Source organism: Pongo pygmaeus, chromosome 2, assembly GCF_028885625.2.
Source record: "Pongo pygmaeus isolate AG05252 chromosome 2, NHGRI_mPonPyg2-v2.0_pri, whole genome shotgun sequence".
Classification (NCBI taxonomy): Eukaryota; Metazoa; Chordata; class Mammalia; order Primates; family Hominidae; genus Pongo; species Pongo pygmaeus.
The window spans coordinates 63,663,256-63,684,886 of NC_085930.1; the positions used below are offsets into that span (position 1 = coordinate 63,663,256).

The window sequence follows — 21,631 nt, forward strand, 5'->3', positions numbered from 1 at the left end:
TGGCCTCCCAAAGTGCTGGGATTACAGGTATGGGCCACTGTGTCTGGCCCAGAAAGCATTTTAATAAAACTCTGGTTCCCAGCACTCAAACCTGGTGCCTCAAACACAGTAGGTGCACTGCAAATGTGTGCTAAGTGAAGGTAAGACATGTGCTCACTTTAATTCACAAGACAGAAGACTGCACTAAAAAAAAATCTACGAGGAAACACCAATTTAAAGAAAAAAAAAATCAGTAAAATATCTGTGAGAATAATGGAGCAAAACAAGTCCTGAAAGAGTTCTGCATCTTGGTGGTCATATTTATTGGAAGAGCTTGAGAAAAATGAAAATACCATTTAGCTTAAGAAGTTGTGAGTTATCTGCAAATCAACTTATTTCAGGAGTGGAAGAATCCCCAGAATTATTTCTTAATATCAAAATGTATGCAGGTTTCTCTTGTGAATGTTTTGTACTTTTAGAGAGGCCACTGTACAAAGTCTCCCGTTTTCCATACAGGACAAATTATTTGTTTCAGCCAACTCTCAGTGGAGGGGCAACCAGGACAACGCCATCTCCCCGGACAAAGAGCATTGGAATATTCCGTTTCGTTGACTAGAAGAGAAAAAAAACAGAACATATTTATACAATTGTGTATTACTGCTTATTGTTTGTGACAGAAATGTTAAAAAATGGATTCACCATGACACAAAAAAATTGGATTAAAAAACCTGATCACTTCCCTTGGTAGCACCAAGAACCAATCTATCAACTGCTTCCTTTCGACAATTGTGGCAGAGACTGGAGCTACCCATTAAAACTCACTCTCCTCCTCCTGGGCACACAGCTGGACTATGTTTCTTATTCTTCCTTGCAACCAGATGTAGCCATCAGATTGCTTTAACCAATGGCAAGTAAACAGAAATGACAGGACTATATCCAGACTGACCCAGAATGCCCCTCTGCAGTCGTTCCTCTAACACTAAATGAACTACGATAATGGCGAGAGCTCAGGGGATGGCAGAGCCACTGATAGGCGAAGCCTGGGTCCTTGACTTACCACCTGGAAGAAAGCTATTGTGCAGACCTAAACCCCACCAGGGCTGTCATATGGGCAACAGATCAACTTCTACTTTGCTGAGCCATCATGTGTTACTTCTGTGTGCTACTGTGGTCACACATATGGAATAGATACCTTGAAGCATGAGCTTAGTGGTCAGGCCTTGGGCAGTAGAGAAACACATGAATGTTCGAAATCCTAATATTATGCCTTGGCAAAATATTAGATAAAACTTGGAATGTAGCCCAAGGGGCTCCTAAACTTACGAGCTCTGGGAGAAGAGGCTGGAAAAGCCAAATGTTAGTAGGTGTTGCTGTTAGCCTAATGCATTTAGCAGGGCAGTAGAAGAAACAGAAAAGCTTAGGCAAGAACTAGTTGGTTTTCAAGCAGAGATGAAAAGAAACAGGATTCACAGGGTTAGAAAAGCCACTGGCTTTTAGACCCCAAGTTACAGAAATAAGTATGAAAAAAGGCTTTGAGAAACAAGGCCCAGTAAAATTTCCCAGGTAAACAAACTCAGCCCTGAGGCAAAGATCAGATTAAGGGTGTTGTCTTTCCACCCAAACTTTTGTAGCAAATGGCCTCAAAGTAGTCAACATTAATTTCAGAAAGCAGAACAGGGGTGAGAAACTGAAGAAATAAAGCAGTCCTATAAACTATGCCTAGGGAAGAGCTTAGACAGGTTACTGGCCCTTTGAATTGTTTGGATGTAAACAGCTCAGAAACCTATGTTCTAAGTTTTTAAAGAGATTGCATTGCCAAAGAAACCATAAGCCTGGCTAAAAAAAACCTTTGACTATTTGAGTCTTCCAGCATAATAGAAGTTGGCTCTGAAAGCTCTGCAGACCCCATTTAGGGTTGCCAGATTTTGCAAATAAAGATGTAGGATGCACAATTAAATTTAGTATAAGTTCCAAACATTGGATGGGACATATTTGATCTAATCGAGGGATTTCTGCTGCTACCAGGACAGGGAGCATTCACGCCTTCCCAGTGGGATTCACCACTGTTAGGGACCAGTAACTGTCTTATGTTTCTCATTCCTTCCTTCTCTGGGAAGACAGTTTTTGTGGTGGATATCCTGTCCCTGCTGTGTTTATCATGAATGTGGGAGGGGTAAATTATTCATCTTCTTTGGGGATAGGTCTCTGTACAAGTGACCACATGTGGTCTGACAGAGAGAACCGAAAGTCACGTGGCAGTCCTGCACCCTGAGCTGGATATCCTGCTTGCATCCTTTGGGGGTTGAGATGTGTTCTGTCTGGGAAGGAGGATTCTGCAACACCCACTATTGTTGATCTCTGCAGCAACTTGGCCATCAAACTCACAAAGCTCGGCCGGGCGCGGTGGCTCACACCTGTAATCCAGCACTTTAGGAGGCCGAGACGGGCGGATCACGAGGTCAGGAGATCGAGACCATCCTGGCTAACACGGTGAAACCCCATCTCTACTAAAAATATAAAAAAAAATTAGCCGGGTGTGGTGGTGGGCGCCTGTAGTCCCAGCTACTCGGGAGGCTGAGGCAGGAGAATGGCGTGAACCTGGGAGGCGGAGCTTGCAGTGAGCCAAGATTGCACCACTGTACTCCAGCCTGGGCGACAGAGTGAGACTCCGTCTCAAAGAAAATAAATAAATAAATAAACTCACAAAGCTCAAGATAGCCAAGGGCACACAGCTTTATACAAAGGAAACACAGCACATGCCAGCTGGGCAGCGACAAGTGTCTCAGAAGTCTTTACAGCATTCCACGGATTCTTCTCTAGCTACCCAAATGACTGCTTAGTTAGCAGGTGGGTGCAGGAGCCACCCTGGCTTAACTGCGCCAAGCTCCACACCAGAACCAGTATCTTTTACAGCAGTTCCATAAATGTGGCTTCACAGTCACCAAGGAGGGGACACACTCCACTACAAGGGTTGCACTGCTCTCAGGGAAGACCATTGCTATGGGCTCCTAACAGTATTCAGAGTTCATTCACAGTTCTCTCAGTTCAGATGCAGTTTACAAACCAGGGGCGCTTTTTAAAATACAGCAATATTTTTTATTAACACAGCTGACATTCCAATTTTATCTGTTTCTAGGGAAAATGAACTGGTAAGTTAACCCATGGTCATTTTTCCATAAATAATTTTTTTTTTTAAAGCCCTTTGCTCACAGGTATATATAGACACTGGTTGCCAGCGGGGACAGACTATGGCAGAAACTGCTAGCTGTTCATAAAAATTCCTTCTTCCTTCCTGGGCACACAATTCTACTATATTTCCCAGGCTCCCTTACAGTTGGCTAGGGTCATATCACTGAGTTCTAGCCTAAAAAATTTAAGAAGAGGTGTAGTACCTCCAGGCTGACTCATAAACTTCTCATGTACACTCCACTCCTTTTTGCTCCCACTGGCTGGATGTGAAACGACGACAAAAGACTTAGGGGTTGGTGGAGCCACAAGACACAAGGAGTCTGGGTTCCTGAATGACTGCGTGGAGGAAACCTACCTAGAATAATTATGTCATTGAGAAACAAACTCCAGCAGTGCAGAACCACTGCACATCTGTGACTCTGCTGAGCCAGTACATGTTTAGGGGGTACCTGTTACCACAGTCTAGCCAACACGAACTAATATGCCCACAAGAGTATACTTTCAACAACCCATGTGTGAGGAATCTCCCCTGGGCTGTCTGGTCATAACACCCAGGCAGGAGATCTGGCTACAGATAAATAATTCCTGAGAAAGAAGGCGACTCTAGTACAAGGAGTTCAGTGTGTAAACTTAAGTGCTCTAGGTTAAAAAAAAAAAAAAAGGGATGCTATAAACTCAATATCAGAGAAAAGTATTAAATTTTCTAGTACTGGTGATGAATTTCACCCAGAATTTTTTTTTTTTTAAGTGTGCATGTGTGTCCGATAGGTGACAAGGCTTGGATCTGCAGTCCTTGCAACGAAATAGAATCTTGTGTTTAAAAATTATTGAGTCAAACTGCAATGAAATCTGAAGTCCACTCATATAAACATTTAAAGTGCCCATTATGTGTCAGGTACTATGATAGGCAGTAGACACAGAGAGATGAATAAAACATGGACTGTCCTCCTAGAATCTCCATTCTAGAAATAAAAAGAGAGGAAGTATGAATTTATTCTGCAGGTATACTCCCACATAAGAAAAAGATAAAATTGAGATTTCTCCTCTCTGGACAGGGCATCTCTGTAAAAAAGGCAGCAGCCCCAGTCAGGGGCTTATAGCAGACTTAAACGTCTCTGCCTGACAGCTCTGAAGAGAGCAGCGGACCTCCCAGCACAGCGTTCGAGCTCTGCTAAGGGTCAGTCTGCCTCCTCAAGTGGGTCCCTGACCCCCGTGTATACTGACTGTCGGCTCCCAGTTGGGGCCGACAGACACCTCATACAGGAGAGCTCTGGTTGGCACCTGGCAGGTGCCCCTCTGGGTTGAAGCTTCCAGAGGAAAAAACAGGCAGCAATCTTTGCTGCTCTGCAGCCTCTGCTGGTGATATCCAGGCAAACAGGGTCAGGAAACTCCAGCAGACTGGCAGCAGAGGGGCCTGACTGTTAGAAGGAAAGAAACAAACACAGATGTGCTAAAAAGGATTAGCACATCTACTCAAAGACTCCATCTGAAAGTCACCAACATCAAAGACTAGAGGTAGATAAATCCACAAAGACGGGGGAAAAACCAGCACAAAAAGACTGAAAATTCCAAAAACAAGAACGCCTCTCCTCCTCCAAAGGATCACAACTCCTCGCCAGCAAGGGAACAAAGCTGGACAGAGAATGAGTCTGACGAACTGACAAAAGTAGGCTTCAGAAGGTGGGTAATAACAAACAACTCCAAGCTAAATGAGCATGTTCTAACCCAATGCAAGGAAGCTAAGAACCTTGAAAAAAGGTTAGTCGAATTGCTAACCAGAATAACCAATGTAGAGAAGAACATAAATGGCCTGATGGAGCTGAAAAACATAGCACAAGAACTTCGTGAAGAATAAACAAGTATCAATAGCTGAATCCATCAAGTGGAAGAAAGGACATCATGATTGAAGATCAACGTAATGAAATAAAGACAGAAGACAAGATTAGAGAAAAAAGAATAAAAGGAACAAACAAAGCCTCCAAGAAATATGGGACTATGTGAAAAGAACAAATCTACATTTGATTGGTGTACCTGAAAGTGACGGGGAAAATGGAACCAAGTTGGAAAACACTCTTCAGGATATTATCCAGGAGAACTTCCCCAACCTAGTAAGACAGGCCAACATTCAAATTCAGGAAATACAGAGAACACCACAAAGATACTCCTCAAGAAGAGCAATCCCAAGACACATAATCATCAGATTCACCAAGGTTGAAATGAAGGAAAAAACGTTAAGGGCAGCCAGACAGAAAGGTCAGGTTACCCACAAACGGAAGCCCATCAGACTAACAGTGGATCTCTTTGCAGAAACCCTACAAGCCAGAAAAGAGTGGGGACCAATATTCAATGTTCTTGAAGAAAAGAATTTTCAACCCAGAATTTCATAACCAGCCAAACTAAGCTTCATAAGCGAAGGAGAAATAAAATCCTTTACAGATAAGCAAATGCTGAGGGATTCCGTCACCACCAGGCCTGCCTTACAAGAGCTCCTGAAAGAAGCACTAAACATGGAAAGGAACAACCAGTACAAGCCACTGCAAAAACATACCACATTGTAAATAACATTGACACTATGAAGAAACTGCATTAACTAATGGGCAAAACAACCAGCTAGCATCAAATGGCAGGATCAAATTCACACATAACAATATTAACCTTAAATGTAAATGGGCTAAATGCCCCCAATTAAAAGAAACAGACTGGCAAATTGGATAAAGAGTCAAGACCCATCAGTGTGCTGTATTCAGGAGACCCATCTCACATGCAAACACACACATAGGCACAAAATAAAGGGATGGAAGAATATTTACCAAGTGAATGGAAAGCAAAAAAAGCAGGAGTTGCAATTCTAATCTGTGATAAAACAGACTTTAAAGCAACAAAGATCAAAAGAGACAAAGAAGGGCATTACATGGTAAAGGGAACAATGCAGCAAGAAGAGCTAACTATCCTAAATACATATGCACCCAATACAGGAGCACCCAGATTCATAAAACAAGTTCTTAGAGACCTACAAAGAGACTTAGACTCCCACACAATAATAGCGGGAGACTTTAACAACCCACTGTCAACATCAGACAGATCAACGAGACAGAAAATTAACAAGGATATTCAGGATTTGAACTCAGCTCAGGACCAATCAGACCTAATAGACCTCTACAGAACTCTCCACCCCAAATCAACAGAATACACATTCTTCTTGGCACCACATCACACTTATTCTAAAATTGACCACATAATTGGAAGTAAAACACTCCTCAGCAAATGTAAAAGAAAAGAAATCATAACAAACTGTCTCTCAGACCACATTGCAATCAAATTAGAACTCAGGATTAAGAAACTCACTCAAAACCGCACAAATACACGGAAACTGAACAACCCGCTCCTGAATGACTACTGGGTAAATAATGAAATGAAGGCAGAAATAAAGATGTTCTTTGAAACCAATAAGAATGAAGACAAAACGTACCAGAATCTCTGGAACACATTTAAAGCAGTGTTTAGAGGGAAATTTATAGCACTAAATGCCCACAAGAGAAAGCAGGAAAGATCTAAAATTGACACCCTAACATCAAAATTAAAAGAACTAGAGAAGCAACAGCAAACAAATCAAAAGCTAGAAGACATGAAATAACTAAGATCAGAGCAGAACTGAAGGAGACAGAGACACGAAAAACTCTGAAAAAATAATCAATGAATCCAGGAGGTGGTTTTTTGAAAAAAATCAACAAAATAGACCACTAGCCAGACTAATAAAAAAGAAAAGAGAGAAGAATCAAATAGATGCAATAAAAAATGGTATAGGGGATGTCACCACTGATCCCACAGAAATACAAACTACCATCAGAGAATAATATAAACATCTGTATGCAAATAAACTAGGAAATCTAGAAGAAATGGATAAATTCCTGGACACATACACCCTCCCAAGTCTAAGGCAGGAAGAAGTTGAATCCCTGAATAGACCAATAACAAATTCTGAAATTGAGACAGTAATTAATAGCCTACCAACCAAAAAAAGTCCAGGACCAGACAGAGTCACAGCTGAATTCTACCAGAGGTACAAAGAGAAGCTGGCACCATTCCTTCTGAAACTATTCCAAACAATAGAAAAAGAGGGAATCCTCCCTAACTCATTTTATGAGGCCAGCATCATCCTGATACCAAAATCTGGCAGAGACACAACAAAAAAAGAAAATTTCAGACCAATATCCCTGATGAACACTGATGCAAAAATCCTCAATAAAATACTGGCAAACTGAATCCAGCAGCACATCAAAAAGCTGATCCACCATGATCAAGTCAGCTTCATCCCTGGGATGCAAGGCTGGTTCAACATATGCAAATCATGTAACCCATCACATAAACAGGACCAATCACAAAAACCACATGATTATGTCAATAGATGCAGAAAAGGCCTTTGATAAAATTCAACACCCCTTCATGCTAAAAACTCTCAATAAACTAGGTATCAATGAAACATATCTCAAAATAATAAGAGCTATTTATGACAAACCCGCAGCCAATATCATACTGAATTGGCAAAACCTGGAAACATTGTCTCTGAAAACCGGCACAAGACAGGGATGCCCTCTCACCACTCCTACTCAACATAGTATTGGAAGTTCTGGTCAGGGCAATCAGGCAAGAGAAAGAAATAAAGGTATTCAAATAGGAAGAGAGGAAGTCAAATTTTCTGTTTGCAGATGACATGACTGTATATTTAGAAAACCCCATCATCTCAGCCCAAAACCTCCTTAAGCTGATAAGCAACTTCAGCAAAGTCTCAGGATACAAAATCAATGTGCAAAAATCACAAGCATTCCTATACACAAATAACAGACAAACAGAGAGCCAAATTATGAGTGAACTCCCATTCACAATTGCTACTAAGAGAATAAAATACCTAGGAATGCAACTTATAAGGGATGTGAAGAACCTCTTCAAGGAGAACTACAAACCACTGCTCAAGGAACTAAGATAGGACACAAACAAATGGAAAAAGATTCCATGCTCATGGATAGGAAGAATCAATATCATGAAAATGGCCATACTGCCCAAAGTAATTTATAGATTTAATGCTATCCCCATCAACCTACCACTGACTTTCTTCACAGAATTGAAAAAAACTACTTTAAACTTCATATGGAACCAAAAAGAGCCCGCATAGCCAAGGCAATCCTGGGCAAGAAGAACAAAGCTGGAGGCATCACACTACTTGACTTCAAACTATAGTACAAGGCTACAGTAACCAAAACAGCATGGTACTGATACCAAAACCGCTATATAGACCAATGGAACAAAACAGAGGCCTCAGAAATAACACCACACAGCCACAACCACCTGATCTTTGACAAACCTGACACACACAAGCAATGGGGAAAAGATTCCCTATTTAACAAATGGTGTTGGGAAAACTGGCTAGCCATATGCAGAAAACTGAAACTGGATCCCTTCCTTATACCTTTTTCAAAAATCAACTCAAGATGGATCAAAGACTTAAATGTAAGACCTAGGACCATAAAAATCCTAGAAGAAAACCTGGGCAATACCATTCAGGACATAGGCATGGGCAAAGACTTCATGTCTAAAACACCAAAAGCCATGGCAACAAAAGCCAAAATTGACAAATGTGATCTAATTAAACTAAAGAGCTTCTGCACAGCAAAAGAAACTATCATCAGAGTGAACAGGCAACCTACAGAATGGGAGAAAATTTTTGCAATCCATCCATCTGACAAAAGGCTAATGTCCAGAATCTACAAAGAACTTAAACAAATCTACAAGAAAAAAAACAACCCCAACAAAAAATGGGCAAAGGATATGAAGAGACACTTCTCAAAAGAAGACATTTATGCAGCCAAAAGACATACGAAAAAAACCTCATCATCACTGTCATTAGAGAAATGCAAGTCAAAGCCACGATGAGACACCATCTCATGCCAGTTAGAATGGCAATCATTAAAAAGCCAGGAAACAACAGATGCTGGAGAGGTTGTGGAAAAACTGCAATGCTTTTACACTGTTGGTGGGAGTGTAAATTAGTTCAACCATTGTGGAAGACAGTGTGGTGATTCCTCAAGGATCTAGAACTGGAAATACTATTTGACCCAAGAATCCCATTACTGGGCATATACCCAAAGGATTATAAATCATACTACTATAAAGACACATACATATGTATGTTTATTGCGGCACTATTCACAATAGCAAAGACTTGGAACCAACCCAAATGTCCATCAATGATAGACTGGATTAAGACAATGTGGCACATATACACCATGGAATACTGTGCAGCTATAAAAAAGGAGGAGTTCATGTCCTTTGCAGGGACAAGGATGAAGCTGGAAACCATCATTCTCAGCAAAATATCACAAGATCAATAAACCAAACACCCCATGTTCTCACTCATAAGTGGGAGTTGAACAATGAGAACACATGGACACAGGGAGGGGAACATCACACACCAGGGCCTGTCGGGGACTGGGAGGCTAGGGGAGGGATAACACTAGGAGAAATACTTAATGTAGGTGACAGGTTGATGGGTGCAGCAAACCACCAGGGCACGTGTATACCTATGTAACAAAACTGCACGTTATGCACATGTAATCCAGAACTTAAAGTATAATTAAAAAAAAAAGAAAAAGATAACATTATTTACAGCAGAATAGGTTTTACTAGCAAAATATTGGAAATGGCTATCTGTCCAACAACAGGAAAATAGTTAAATTATGGTACCTCTATACAATGAAGTACCATAAAGCTAAAAATGAAAGCACAAGGAAGCTATGTATGAAAGGGAAAGAGCACTGTGATTAAAAAAACAGGGGAAAGGAGAATAATTAACATTCATTAGCATATGCGTAAAGACACGAGATTCTCAAGAAACCAGTAACAGTGCTTATGTCTGGGGGTGGGGTATAAAGATGATGAACAGAGGCTGGAGTGGAAGACATTTTACTACACTGTGTTCCTTTCTGCATTTCGTAACTTTAAGACTGTGTGAGTCTAGTATCTATTCAAAAAGTTAAATTAAAATGGAAGCAATTTAAAATGAGTAAGAAAAGAAATATGTGTTAAGTACTATATGGTGATATGGACCATATGGTCTCAGCATGGACCATAAAGAGTTAGTTCTGTATGAGGGAGCAGGTCTAGGGCTGCTCTAATATGAGTGCCACTAGTCACAAGTGGCTCATTAAATTAAAATTAAATAAAATTGAATGTTCAGTTCCTTAGTCACACCAGCATCCATTTCAAGTGCCAAATAGCCACATGTGGCTCATAGCTCCTGTAATGACAGCACAGACAGAAATTTTCACTACTGCGGACAGTTCTATTATTACAGTGCTAATCTAGAGAAAGGTCTAGAAGAGCCATCTAATGCTGTAGAAGGCCTTCGGGCAAGCAGAGGGCGCAGAGGGCTTAGTTACAAAAGGGCACAACGTCCCCAAGAGAAACTGTCTGGTGAGCCAAACTACGAGGTGTTCGGTGAAGGAAGGTAGTACACATGATGGACAGCCGAAAAAGTAGGCTGGGTCAAATAACACACACTATTCACAATCTGTAAAATGGAAACTCCAATTATGGAGGACCAAGAATCAGAAGAGTAAGACTGACTGCTTTCCATCTTCCCATTTATAAGTCAGCAGTCAAATTAATTATTTAGAAGTCAATTATGTAAATTATAGGGGGAAAAAAAAAACCCAACAACCCGATGGCTTATGGGTCACCAAACATACTGTTTTGGTGGTAACGTTGATGTTCATTAGTTATTTCAATAGACGAGAGAGACAGCAAAATGTAAAATGGGCCAAGGTAAGAAACTATTTAGTCTGGTTTCCCATCTTGGAGAGGAGTAACAAGAGCACACAGGAGAGTGAAGTAGTTGTTCTCCATGGCACTGAACCAGATGCAGACACTCTCCATAATATCACTGTCTTTCCTTTCTATGTCTATAGTTAATATACATTTACACACTAAAGTATTCTCGGTCATCCAAAGATTCAATTTTAAATGTTTTACCCAATACATCATGGCAATGTGAAAAAGAACTCATTAACTAAACAGACTTTGCTTACCGTTCTGCAGCTGCAACTCTAGGCGCAAGAGAGGCCACATGCATGCAGCACGCAGTGTTCAGGAGCTAACCAGCCCCAGTAGCCTTTCAAGGCAGCAATTAATCTTAATGGAGGTCAGTAACTACTGAGACTCTGTTATAGACACTCCACCCAGAGAAATGCACATGTGCACAGACACATAGCACCTTCAAACAGTTTCAGGAGGAACCGCACTTGGAGCAGACTACTAGGGATGACAGAGGTGGACCCTGCTGTTAGTTCACTGCAAACATGGAGTAAATGGCAGAGTTCCCTTCTCTGTAATAGACACCACAGTTGAAGAGTCATTTCTGTCACAAGCAGAATTCAAGACAAGAGAATTAAAATGCTTATGAAGAGTCTACTCTCATGGTAAAATTCTTATGTTAATAATGTTACATGAATAAAGCAGAATATTAAAGCCACATATTCCATGTTTTATCATATTTATCATTTGTAAGCTTAGTTGAGCTGAAAAAGGATAAATTTTGCCAATTAAACTATGACACAATTCTTTTTTTTATCACATCACCTGTAAGATGCAATCAGATTTTTGAGATGCTAAAATTTAAGAAAAAGTACATTTTAGTACTTATGATTGTGTCTATGTTAAGAAAACAATAACAACCACCAAACAATAGTTACTAAATGAAATTCCTAAAGGGGAAAAAAATGCAAATTTTAAAAAATGCTATTCTTTCTTGGAGAAATAAGCCAGCAAAAATACATAAATGAAGTAAAAATTAAAAAAAAAGAAAAAAATGCTAAATGTTTACACTTAGAAGGAGAAAGAACACTAGCAAAGGAGTCAGGTGTGGTCAGAGAAAGGAGGAAAGCCAGGATAAAGCAGAACTACAAAATCCAATAAAGGCTAACATTTTAACAGTTATAACGTGCCTGTCACTAATCTGAAGGCTTTTCATGTAGCCCTCAATGAATCCTCCACAGTTGTATGAAGTGGGTCCCATTATTATTTCCATTTTACAGACAAGGAAACATATCCACAGACAGGTTAGGTGAGCTGGCTCAATTAAAAAGGTGGTAAGCAAGGGAGTCAAGATTTGAATCCATGTAGTCTTGTACTCTGAGCCCACATTTTAACCACTATGCCCTGGCAGGGTCAGAAACTGTCTTTCCAAATCTTAAAGACCTTTCTGCTACAGCCTGGCACAGTGGCTCACACCTGTAATTCCAGCACTCTGGGAGGCCAGGAGTTCGAGACCAGCCTGGCCAACATGGTGAAACCAGTCTTTACTAAAAACACAAAAATTAGCTGGGCGTGGTGGCACATGCCTGTAATCCCAGCTACTTGGGAGGCTGAGGCACGAGAATTGCTTGAACCTGGGTGGTGGAGGCTGCAGTGAGCTGAGATTGCCATTGCACTCTAGCCTGGGTGACACAGTGAGACTGTCTTTAAAAAAAAAAAAAAAAAAAAAAGACCTTTCTGACAAGATCATTGGTGATACTAATAAATGTGATTTTTTTTTAAACAATGAACAAATAAATAAAATGACTCTGCATAGCTCAGTGAACTACTATTTTCTAAAGAACCAGTGCCTGATGTAACCAAATCATGCATGAGTAAAAGATCCAGTTGAAGTGCAAGGCAGATTAATGAATTTTCACCTAACAAGAGTACGAAAAGTTTACTGTTACCGTTTCAGATTCCAGACGGCAAATAATCTTTGACTGACTACCACTTGTTCAGTTTGGGTGCAGTATCAAAGGTGGAACATCCACAAAACAAACTCCTTCCTTTCCAACTACCTATCTGTGTGGTCAGATTTGCTTCAATTACAACATCTCATGATAGATTTAACGCAGAAAAAAGATATGAGAATCTTCTAGCTGTCATCGATTAAGTGGGGCATTAAAGAGATTTGCAAAAATGTAAAACAGACATTCCTCATTAAACATTTTGTTTTAGAAAATAGTTATTGTTCATAAAAATGTTACTTACAGTAACATGTGATAGGTTTTTTTTTTTTTTTTTGAGACAGAGTCTCACTCTGTCCCCCAGGCTGGAGTACAGCAGCACGATCTCAGCTTACCGCAACCTCTACCTCCCAGGTTCAAGTGATTCTCTTGCCTCAGCCTCCCGAGTAGCTGGGATTGCCGGTGCCTGCCGCCACAGCCGGCTAATATTTTGTATTTTTAGTAGAGGCAGGGTTTTGCCATGTTGGCCAAGGTGGTCTCGAACTCCTGACCTCAGGTGATCCACCCGCTTCAGCCTCCCAAAGTGCTGGTATTACAGGCATGAGCCACTGCGCCCGGCCTTTTTTTTTGAGACAGCGTTTCACTCTTATTGACCAGGCTGGAGTGCAATGGCACAATCTCGGCTCACTGCAACCTCCGCCTCCAAGGTTCAAGCAGTTCTCCTGCCTCAGCCTCCCAAGTAGCTGGCATTATAGGTATATGCCACCACACCAGGCTAATTTTTTGTATTTTTAGTAGAGACAGGGCTTCACCATATTGGTCAGGCTGGTCTTGAACTCCTGACCTCAGGTGATCCACCTGCCTCGGCCTCCCAAAGTGCTAGGATTACAGGTGTGAGCCACCACGCCTGGCCAGGTTTTTTTAATGAATAAATATTTTAAAAATTTTTCAGTTTCAGTTTCTAATAAATTAAGTATTAACAGATCAAATCCACAGAAAATGAAAGAACACTGTCCACTATTACTGTTACACACTACTATACATAGCTACCTTGCATTATTGTATCTCACTGAATCTGGGAACCCTATGAGGTAAGTGGTAGTATTCCTGTTCACCAGTGAGAAGTCAGCTAACTTAATTCCCTTGCCCAAGGTAGCCCAAGTAGGAAGTGGTCAAGCCGGTACTGGCAACCAGGTCTGTCAGATGCCAGAACCCTTGCTTTTAATTGCTGTGCTCTACTGAGTCCATAAGTAGTTGTCAAAACATGACAGGCTTCCCATAAATATGGGTTAAGCTGTTCGAGAGAGAACAGCTGATATTTGCAAAGCAATGAATAGAATTGTATGACTTACTTTATATATCTCTTCATATGTTTCTTCATCAATTTCTATAGTAGTCACAGTTTCTTCCACATCTCCCAAGATCATATTTAAATGTTGATCATAAGCCTAAAGTGGGAGGGTATAGAACCAAAAAATTTAATAATCAAATTACAAAAATGATAAAGGCTTAACAACATGCAAATTGCTCAATTACAACTAAGGCATTTGATACTTACATCACAAGCTTTTACATGCAAATAAAAAGTAATCCTACTGTACTAATATACTGTTTCTTCACAATTCATTTCAAATGATTACTTAATTGACCTGATAAAAATATAAAACTGCTTATATGGCCAAAAACAAATTTACTCCAAATCACTTGAAATTATTTTTAAAGTCTCCACCCTACTTGTTATCTAAGGCAGTCACATCATTTATAATATTTAATTATGAAAAACAGCAGATTCATCTTCATCATTTATCAGTAAACATCCTTCAATTTCACCTATAACAATGTGACAAGAAAAATACAGTAAAGAAGATAAAATCGTTTGTTTACTGGTAAGATAATGGCATTGCAGTCTTCTAAAGGCACACGGTAGACCACATGTCGCAGAGAGAAAGTGAGTAGAGCAACACCCTGCCCATTTCTAACCTATCCAGAACTTAAATGTGTTTAGTACCTGTGGGCTCAATCAATAAATGTTGCAGCTAAGATATTCAATCCAAGCTCCAAAGTTCATTCATTTTACTAAAAGGTGCACTTTCTGGGACCTTGTTCAGAACTCAATTTTACTTCTAACAACGTGTTACATGGTTTGCCTGCTCACATCAAAATAAAAGTTACTTGTCAGCCATGTGGGGAACTGCTAAACAGGGCACACTAACAAGAGCAAACATGTATAACTGGGAGGCACAAAACAAACAAAGTTGGGGCCATTTAGGATAGAGACCATCAAGTTTACACAGGGAACTGAAGAAGCCTCCAAGAGCCACAAACTTAAGTAATTAAACTCAATTCCATTTGTATTCCCAAAGCTACCACTATTCCTTTCCTGGAGTCTCTATTCCTTTAAGGCCAGCTGTAGATTGTCTCCCTGGGTCCCTATTTCCTTTCCAAGCCCAGAGGTTCTTTATCTTTAGGTTTTGTGGAAGGTGGAACCACAGTACTTAAGAGTGGGGCTCAGGTCAGACAACCTAGATTCAAATTCTGGCTCTCCCTTTACTGTCAAGTGACCGTACCTTTCTGAGCCTGAGCTTCCTACACTGCAAAGCAGGAATAATTAGTATGTATTATCATAGGGTTGTTATAAAGATTAAATGAGATATCACACACAAAATGCTTAGAATAATAGCACCTGGTCTATAATTAATGCTGAATAAATGTTAGCTATTTTTAATCACTTTAGGGTAGAGTAGCAAGACTAAAAACAACACACTTAGGAAAGTAACAAGTCATTAAGGAGAGGCAAAACCTTCAGGGTACTCTATGAACAAATGGGATTATTTCAACAGACCAATTTTACAGATATTTTGCAGATAAGCACAAAGAAATATGTAAAAAAATGCTTACTGCAAGTATTTATGTATTTGTAGCAAGAAATGAAAAAAAAATCAATCACTATCATATACAGAAGCCTAGGTAGTCATTAAAAAGAATAAAGGAAATTAAATGCACTCATGATCAATAATTTCCCAGAAAGATTAAGTGAAAAAAAAAAGGTGCTGAAAAACACGTATGGCAAGATCCACGTTTTGTAGAGGCAGGGTGTACACAACGCAAGTATGTGCATATGTACATATATGAGTGTATATGTGTAAACATACAGAAAAGGTAACCCAATTTTTAAATTTTATTTTTTGTAGAGACAGGGTCTCTCTATGTTGCCCAGGCTGGCAACACAGAGAACTCCTGGCCTCAAGTGATCCTCCTGCCCCAGTCTCCCAAAGTGCTGAGATTACAGGAATGAGCCACTGCACCTGGCCAAGATAATCCAATTTTTAGTAGTGATTACCAGCAGAGGAAATGGGATTTCACTTTTTACTCTATATATTTTTGTGCTGTTTAACTTTTCATAATAAAACACATACTTGTGTTTTAAATTTAAAAAACATTTAAGAATGGAGGACAAATAAATATTATTTACAAATAAACAGAAGAGAAAAATGAAGGCAATAAAAATGTTCTATAATAAACGTATTTCTATTAAAAGAAAGAATGTTAAAAATGTGAATACATGCCGCTTTATTTGGCTTATGGAAATATGGGTGACTTTCCACTACCCTCTCTTCCTTCAAAATACCCTTTCACTCAGGACAGGTTTTACATTTCAAGGGAGTGGAGGTAGGAAGGAATCTGATTTCAAGGTAACTTGATAAATTTACTTACATGTAATCTGCCTCGAAGTTCTCGGTCATTTCTCATTTTCACATAAATTCGCTCATCTAAGCTGAGCCTGATAAGATCCAGGGGCTCCTCTACAGTGTTGGTAGTTTGTTGCTGATAAAAGAAATAGGCTTAGTAATGCAGTACTAGAGTTAGAGTAGTGCTTAAATCACTGCTATGCTGTGTGACCATGGGCAAGTTATTTAACCTTTTTCTGCCTCAGTCTCCTAATCTGTAAAATGGAGATAATAGTGTCTACCTAATACTGTTTTTTTGTGAGGCTTAAGTGATATACATGAAGGCTTAGAACAGAGCTTTTCACATAGTATGTGCTATATAAATGTAGGTTAAAACACACACACATGAGAAGGAGTTACACAGCAAAATAATCATGACTATACTTTGTTCCCTCAAAATCCAAACTGCCTGACCCAATTTCAGGGTATAGGGTCTCAGGGACTTTAGCTTTATCTCAAATATTATGTAATCATTAGAAAAACACTCACTTAATACGTACCATACACTAGTCAGAATGCCAAGTAGAGGTGTAGGTTTATGGGAAGATTATGAATTCAGCACAGGTTGAGTTTAGGCTGCCAACTGGCCAGTAAGATGAATATATTTAGTAGCCAGTATAGAACACTGGTTGAAAGCACTGGCTTAGCGGGACACGGTGGCATGTGCCTGTGGTCCCAGCTACTCCAAGGCTGAGGTGGGAGGATTGCTTGAGCCTGGGAGGTGGAAGTTGCAGTAAGCCAAGATCGTGCCACTGCACTCCAGCTTGGGCAACAGAGTGAGACTCTGTCTTTAAAAAAAAAAAAAAGCAAGCAAGCAAGCACTGGCTTTGGAATCAGGCAGTCCGGGTTTAACTCCTGGCTGTGACCTGACACTTATGAACTGAGATTAAAAATCAGGCCATCTGTAATTCTTAGATTCTTCATTTGTAATTGAGAAATCCACAACCTTCTTTCCGGGTTCTTATGAGGATTAAACTAGTTAATGCATTTAAAACAGTGCCAGGAAAGCAGAAAATATTAATACTTAGAAATGGTTCCTATTGGCCAGGCGTGGTGGCTCATGCCTGAATCCTAGCACTTTGGGAGGCTGAGAAAGGCAGATCACCTGAGGTCAGGAGTTTGAGACCAGCCTGGCCAACATGGCAAAACCCCATTCTCTACTAAAAATACAAAAATTAGCCGGGCGTGACGGCACACGCCTGTAGTTCCAGCTACTTGGGAGGCTGAGACAGGAGAATCGATTGAACCCAGGAGGCAGAGGTTGCAGTGAGCTGAGATTGTGCCACTGCACTCCAGCCTGGGCGAAAGAGTGAGACTCCATCCAAAAAAAAGAAAAGAACAGAAAAGAAAAGGAAAAGAAAAGATTCCTATTAGTATTATATTATTAAAGAACTGCTGGAAACATTGGTTTTAGAGGTAGGGCTAGGATGACTTGGGGTCACCCACATGGAAGGGATGGTTGCAGCCGCTAAGAGTTAGAAATATTATTCAAAGAGAGCTTCTTCAGTAAGTACACAAGGCCAGTGGAGGAAGGTAACTGAATTCGTAACAGGCTCTGAAGATTCAAAAGGCCTGATGAGAGAAAAAAAATTACCTAACTCAACTGGTCCCTATGTCCCTCAGTTCAACAGGTGTTTGTTAAAGGATCAGATAACCAACTGTTAGATTACAATGATAGAAAAGTCACAATCCCCACCCTCAAAGAGCTCATTCTAATGTGGAGAGGCATACAAATAATTATAATACTGTAAGAATATGCACATGACAGAGCCCTACTGCTACCTAAGCCTCTGTCTGGGATGCCCACTGTCTGCTCTTTTCATCCTGTAGCTTTAAATATTGGCTTTTCAAAGAGGCTTCCTCTGATCATCTAACTCATTCACTCAAATATTCGTTGAGTGTTTCCAGCACTGTTCTAAACCCCAAAGACAAAAGAATGAACAAAACAAAATCCCTGCTCTTATGGCACTTACATTCTAGGGGGGAGAGATACACATTAAACAAAGATGCATACAATTAATATGAAAAAATAACACTCTATGAAGAAAAATGAGGCAGGGTAAGCAGAGTAGCGGGAGTGCTATTTGGGCAGAAGTCCTCTCTGAGGAGGTCAGATTTCAGTAGAAAGTTTAAGTTGTGGCATGATCTCCAAAGATATTTGAAGAAGAAAAAGACCAGGTGAAAAAGCTTCTAGGACCATCTGTTATTCTGCATACCAGTTCCTTGTTTCCTCCATAGCACATCACAGTTCCTGTAAGTCTTACATATTTATATTTACTTTTATCTGTTCTCCTCGCGAATATAAACTCCAAGTAATGGCAAGTATCACTTATATGTCGATGTCAGTGTCCCTGGCCCTTAGAACAGTGTCTAACCATACAAAGCTGATGTTCACTCTATCTGGTGAATGAGTAAATAATTGTTGCGCTCAGTAATGATAACAACTCCTAACTTTATTATCTGGCTTTCTATTGGAATCCTAACAGCTCCGTGAGGCAGGCAAGGATAATCTACAGCTTTAAAAAAATGAAGCGAAGAGTGTGAGAATAGATCAGGTGGGCTTCTAACAGGAAAGGATCTCAGGGCCTGCGGCAAAATTCGGAGGGGGTGGTTACGGAAAGGACGGGGCGGATTAGGCCATGGTGACTTGGAAAGAGGAGGCACGACTGGCCATTTTTCCTGAGTCTGGAAAAATCGGCCTAGTACAAGAAGCTGCTTCGAGCGACCTCCTTAAAATACACTCACCTGGTCTACGTCGTCCGCCATGTTTCAAACCCTGCGCCCTTTCCCGCCTCTCGCGAGAACACAAGAGGGACGCCGATCTCCGGAAACGTGAGGATACAATACACCGGAAATAGAGAGAAACCTGTTGTGCTCTTTCCTGCTTCCCGCGGTTTTTTAGTGGCCACGGGTATGGGGTGGAGCTTCCTTTAGGGGCGTGACTAGGCCTCCAACTAAGGGGCGTGGCCACACTCGCCCGCTTCGGGGCGGGGCCGGTGTTCTAGCGCATCGCGGCTGGGTGCGTCACTCGCGAAGTGGAGTTTGCCCGGACAAGCAACATGGCTCGGAAACGCGCGGCCGGCAGGGAGCCGCGGGGACGCGAACCGCGCAGCCAGAAATCCAAGGCCAAGAGCAAGGCCCGGCGTGAGGAGGAGGAGGAGGGTGAGAGCGAGGCCCAGCGGGCTTCGCGGGAGACGCCGTCGGTGGGCGGAGGAGGCCCAGAGGCAGGGCGGGAGTCCAGACGCGGAGGCCTGGTGGAGGTTGCTGCGCGCGTTCCGCGCCGTGGGGGCAGCCCGGCAGGCCGCGGCCGGCCCTTCCCGCTGTCCCCGCGCCTTTGTCCTCCGCACACAGAGCGGTTTCCCGCAAACCTCGCCCGACCCAAGCTCCTGCGTAGCTTTTTTCCCGCTCCCCGTTGTCCAGAGGATACAGATGTTCAGGGTTGAACGCGGAGAAGGCAGTTATTTGTGTCCCAGGAAGACAGACGGACGGACCAGGACGTAGAGTGATGCGGTGTACTGACTCCCGAATGATAACTTCAGCTGCGTCTCACCCAGAGTTCCACAGTGGGATCCCACCGGACTTCCCCTCATGGATATTGGATAGGCTTCTTATATTTGTCATGGGCAATGCAGAGCTCATGGTTTTCCTCTTTAAATCTATGCTTTCCTCCGTTTTTCCAGTCTCAATACTTCTTATAAAGCAAAGCCCACCTTTTTCTTAGGTCCACACATCCAGTCCGTCAGCAAGTCCAGTCAGTTCAGCCTCAGACTATTTCAAATTTGTCCACTTCTCTTCATTTCCATGACCACAGCCCCTGTCCAAGTCACGATCACCTTTCAGTTGAGTGACAGCAGTTTCCTCTTTACTGGCCTCCCAGCTCTGCATCTAGCAACCCAAATAATCTTAAAAAAAAAAAAAAAAAATCATGCCATGCTCCTGCTTTAAACTCCCCTTGGTTTTCCATTGCTCTTAGCTTAAAATCCAGTTGTCTTATCCTGGCCTACAAGATGCTACATGTTTTGGCTCTTGCTACCTCTCCTGTTTCTCTTACCACTTGTTTCCTTGCCAGATACCCTCCTTATTGGCCTCCTTTCTCTTGCTCAAATATGCCAAGTTATTTCTTGAGCCTTTTCCTTTGATATTCCTTCTGCCTAGAGTGACCCCCCGTGGCTTTTGCCAGGGCTGATTTCTTCTGTTTCTTCAAATCTCAAGTCAGACATTCCTTGAGCAAACTAAGGTGGTCCTTCCCAGATGCCCTGCGGATACTAAAACCTGTGATGTTCAAGTACCTTATATCAAATGGCCTAGTGTTTCCATGTAACCTATGCACAGCCTCCGACATACTTTAAATCATCTCTAGATCACTAATAATACTTAATACAATGTAGATGCTATGGAAATAGTTGTCATGCTGTATTTTTAAAATTTGTATTTTTTTTCCCGAAATATATTCGTCTGTGGTTGGTTGAATCTGTGGATGCGGGGCCCGTGGATTGGTAGGGCTAAGTGCTAAATAAATATTTATTTTTTATTTTTTTCGAGACAGTGTCTCACTCTGTCGCTGAGGCTGGAGTGCAGTGGCGTGACCCCCGCCTCCCAGGTTCAAGCGATTCTCCTGCCTCAGCTTCCTGAGTAGCTGGTATTACAGGTGCTTGCCACCATGCCCGGCTAATTTTTGTATTTTAGTATAGATGGGGTTTCGCCATGTTGGCCAGGCTGGTCTCAAACTCCTGACCTCACGTGATCCTTTCGCCTCGGCCTCCCGAAGTGTTGGGATTACAGGCATGAGCCACTGTGCCTGGCTAGTAAATATTTTAAATAATTGTAAAATGCAGGCTGTGGAAGGAATTTCTGGGTCTCCTGAAATAACTGGGTAGAAGATTAGGTAACCGGCAAAGGCTATCACACTAGATTGTGTTTCTATACGGATTATAAGTTCATCATCCATTAGGAAATAGTGAAATGGCAATAATTCCTAAA

At 41.3% G+C, this 21,631-nt stretch overlaps 2 protein-coding genes across 5 annotated transcripts in view; one reads left to right on the plus strand and one right to left on the minus strand.

Moving 5' to 3' along the window:
• Positions 1–272: 272 nt before the first annotated feature.
• LSM3 (LSM3 homolog, U6 small nuclear RNA and mRNA degradation associated) lies at positions 273–19,676 on the minus strand. The gene is made up of 4 exons (XM_054479919.2): positions 19,397–19,676; positions 16,638–16,748; positions 14,276–14,371; positions 273–591 (listed from the first exon to the last, which is right to left on the minus strand). Exons 1-4 carry the CDS (start codon positions 19,415–19,417, stop codon positions 511–513), a joined length of 309 nt encoding a protein of 102 aa, XP_054335894.1. The 5' UTR covers positions 19,418–19,676; the 3' UTR covers positions 273–510.
• Positions 19,586–21,631, plus strand: part of XPC (XPC complex subunit, DNA damage recognition and repair factor) — a 33,429-nt gene continuing 31,383 nt past the window's right edge. For 3 of the 4 annotated variants that reach the window (XR_008501378.2, XR_008501377.2, XM_054479911.2), the window contains exon 1: positions 19,684–19,813. Coding sequence is in view for 2 of the 4 variants with exons in the window: in XM_054479911.2 (XP_054335886.1) it covers positions 19,711–19,813 (103 nt within the window). In the remaining 2 variants the exon portion in view is untranslated. Of the gene's footprint in view, positions 19,814–21,631 lie in introns of all 4 variants that reach the window. The other variant, XM_054479910.2, reaches the window with a different exon arrangement.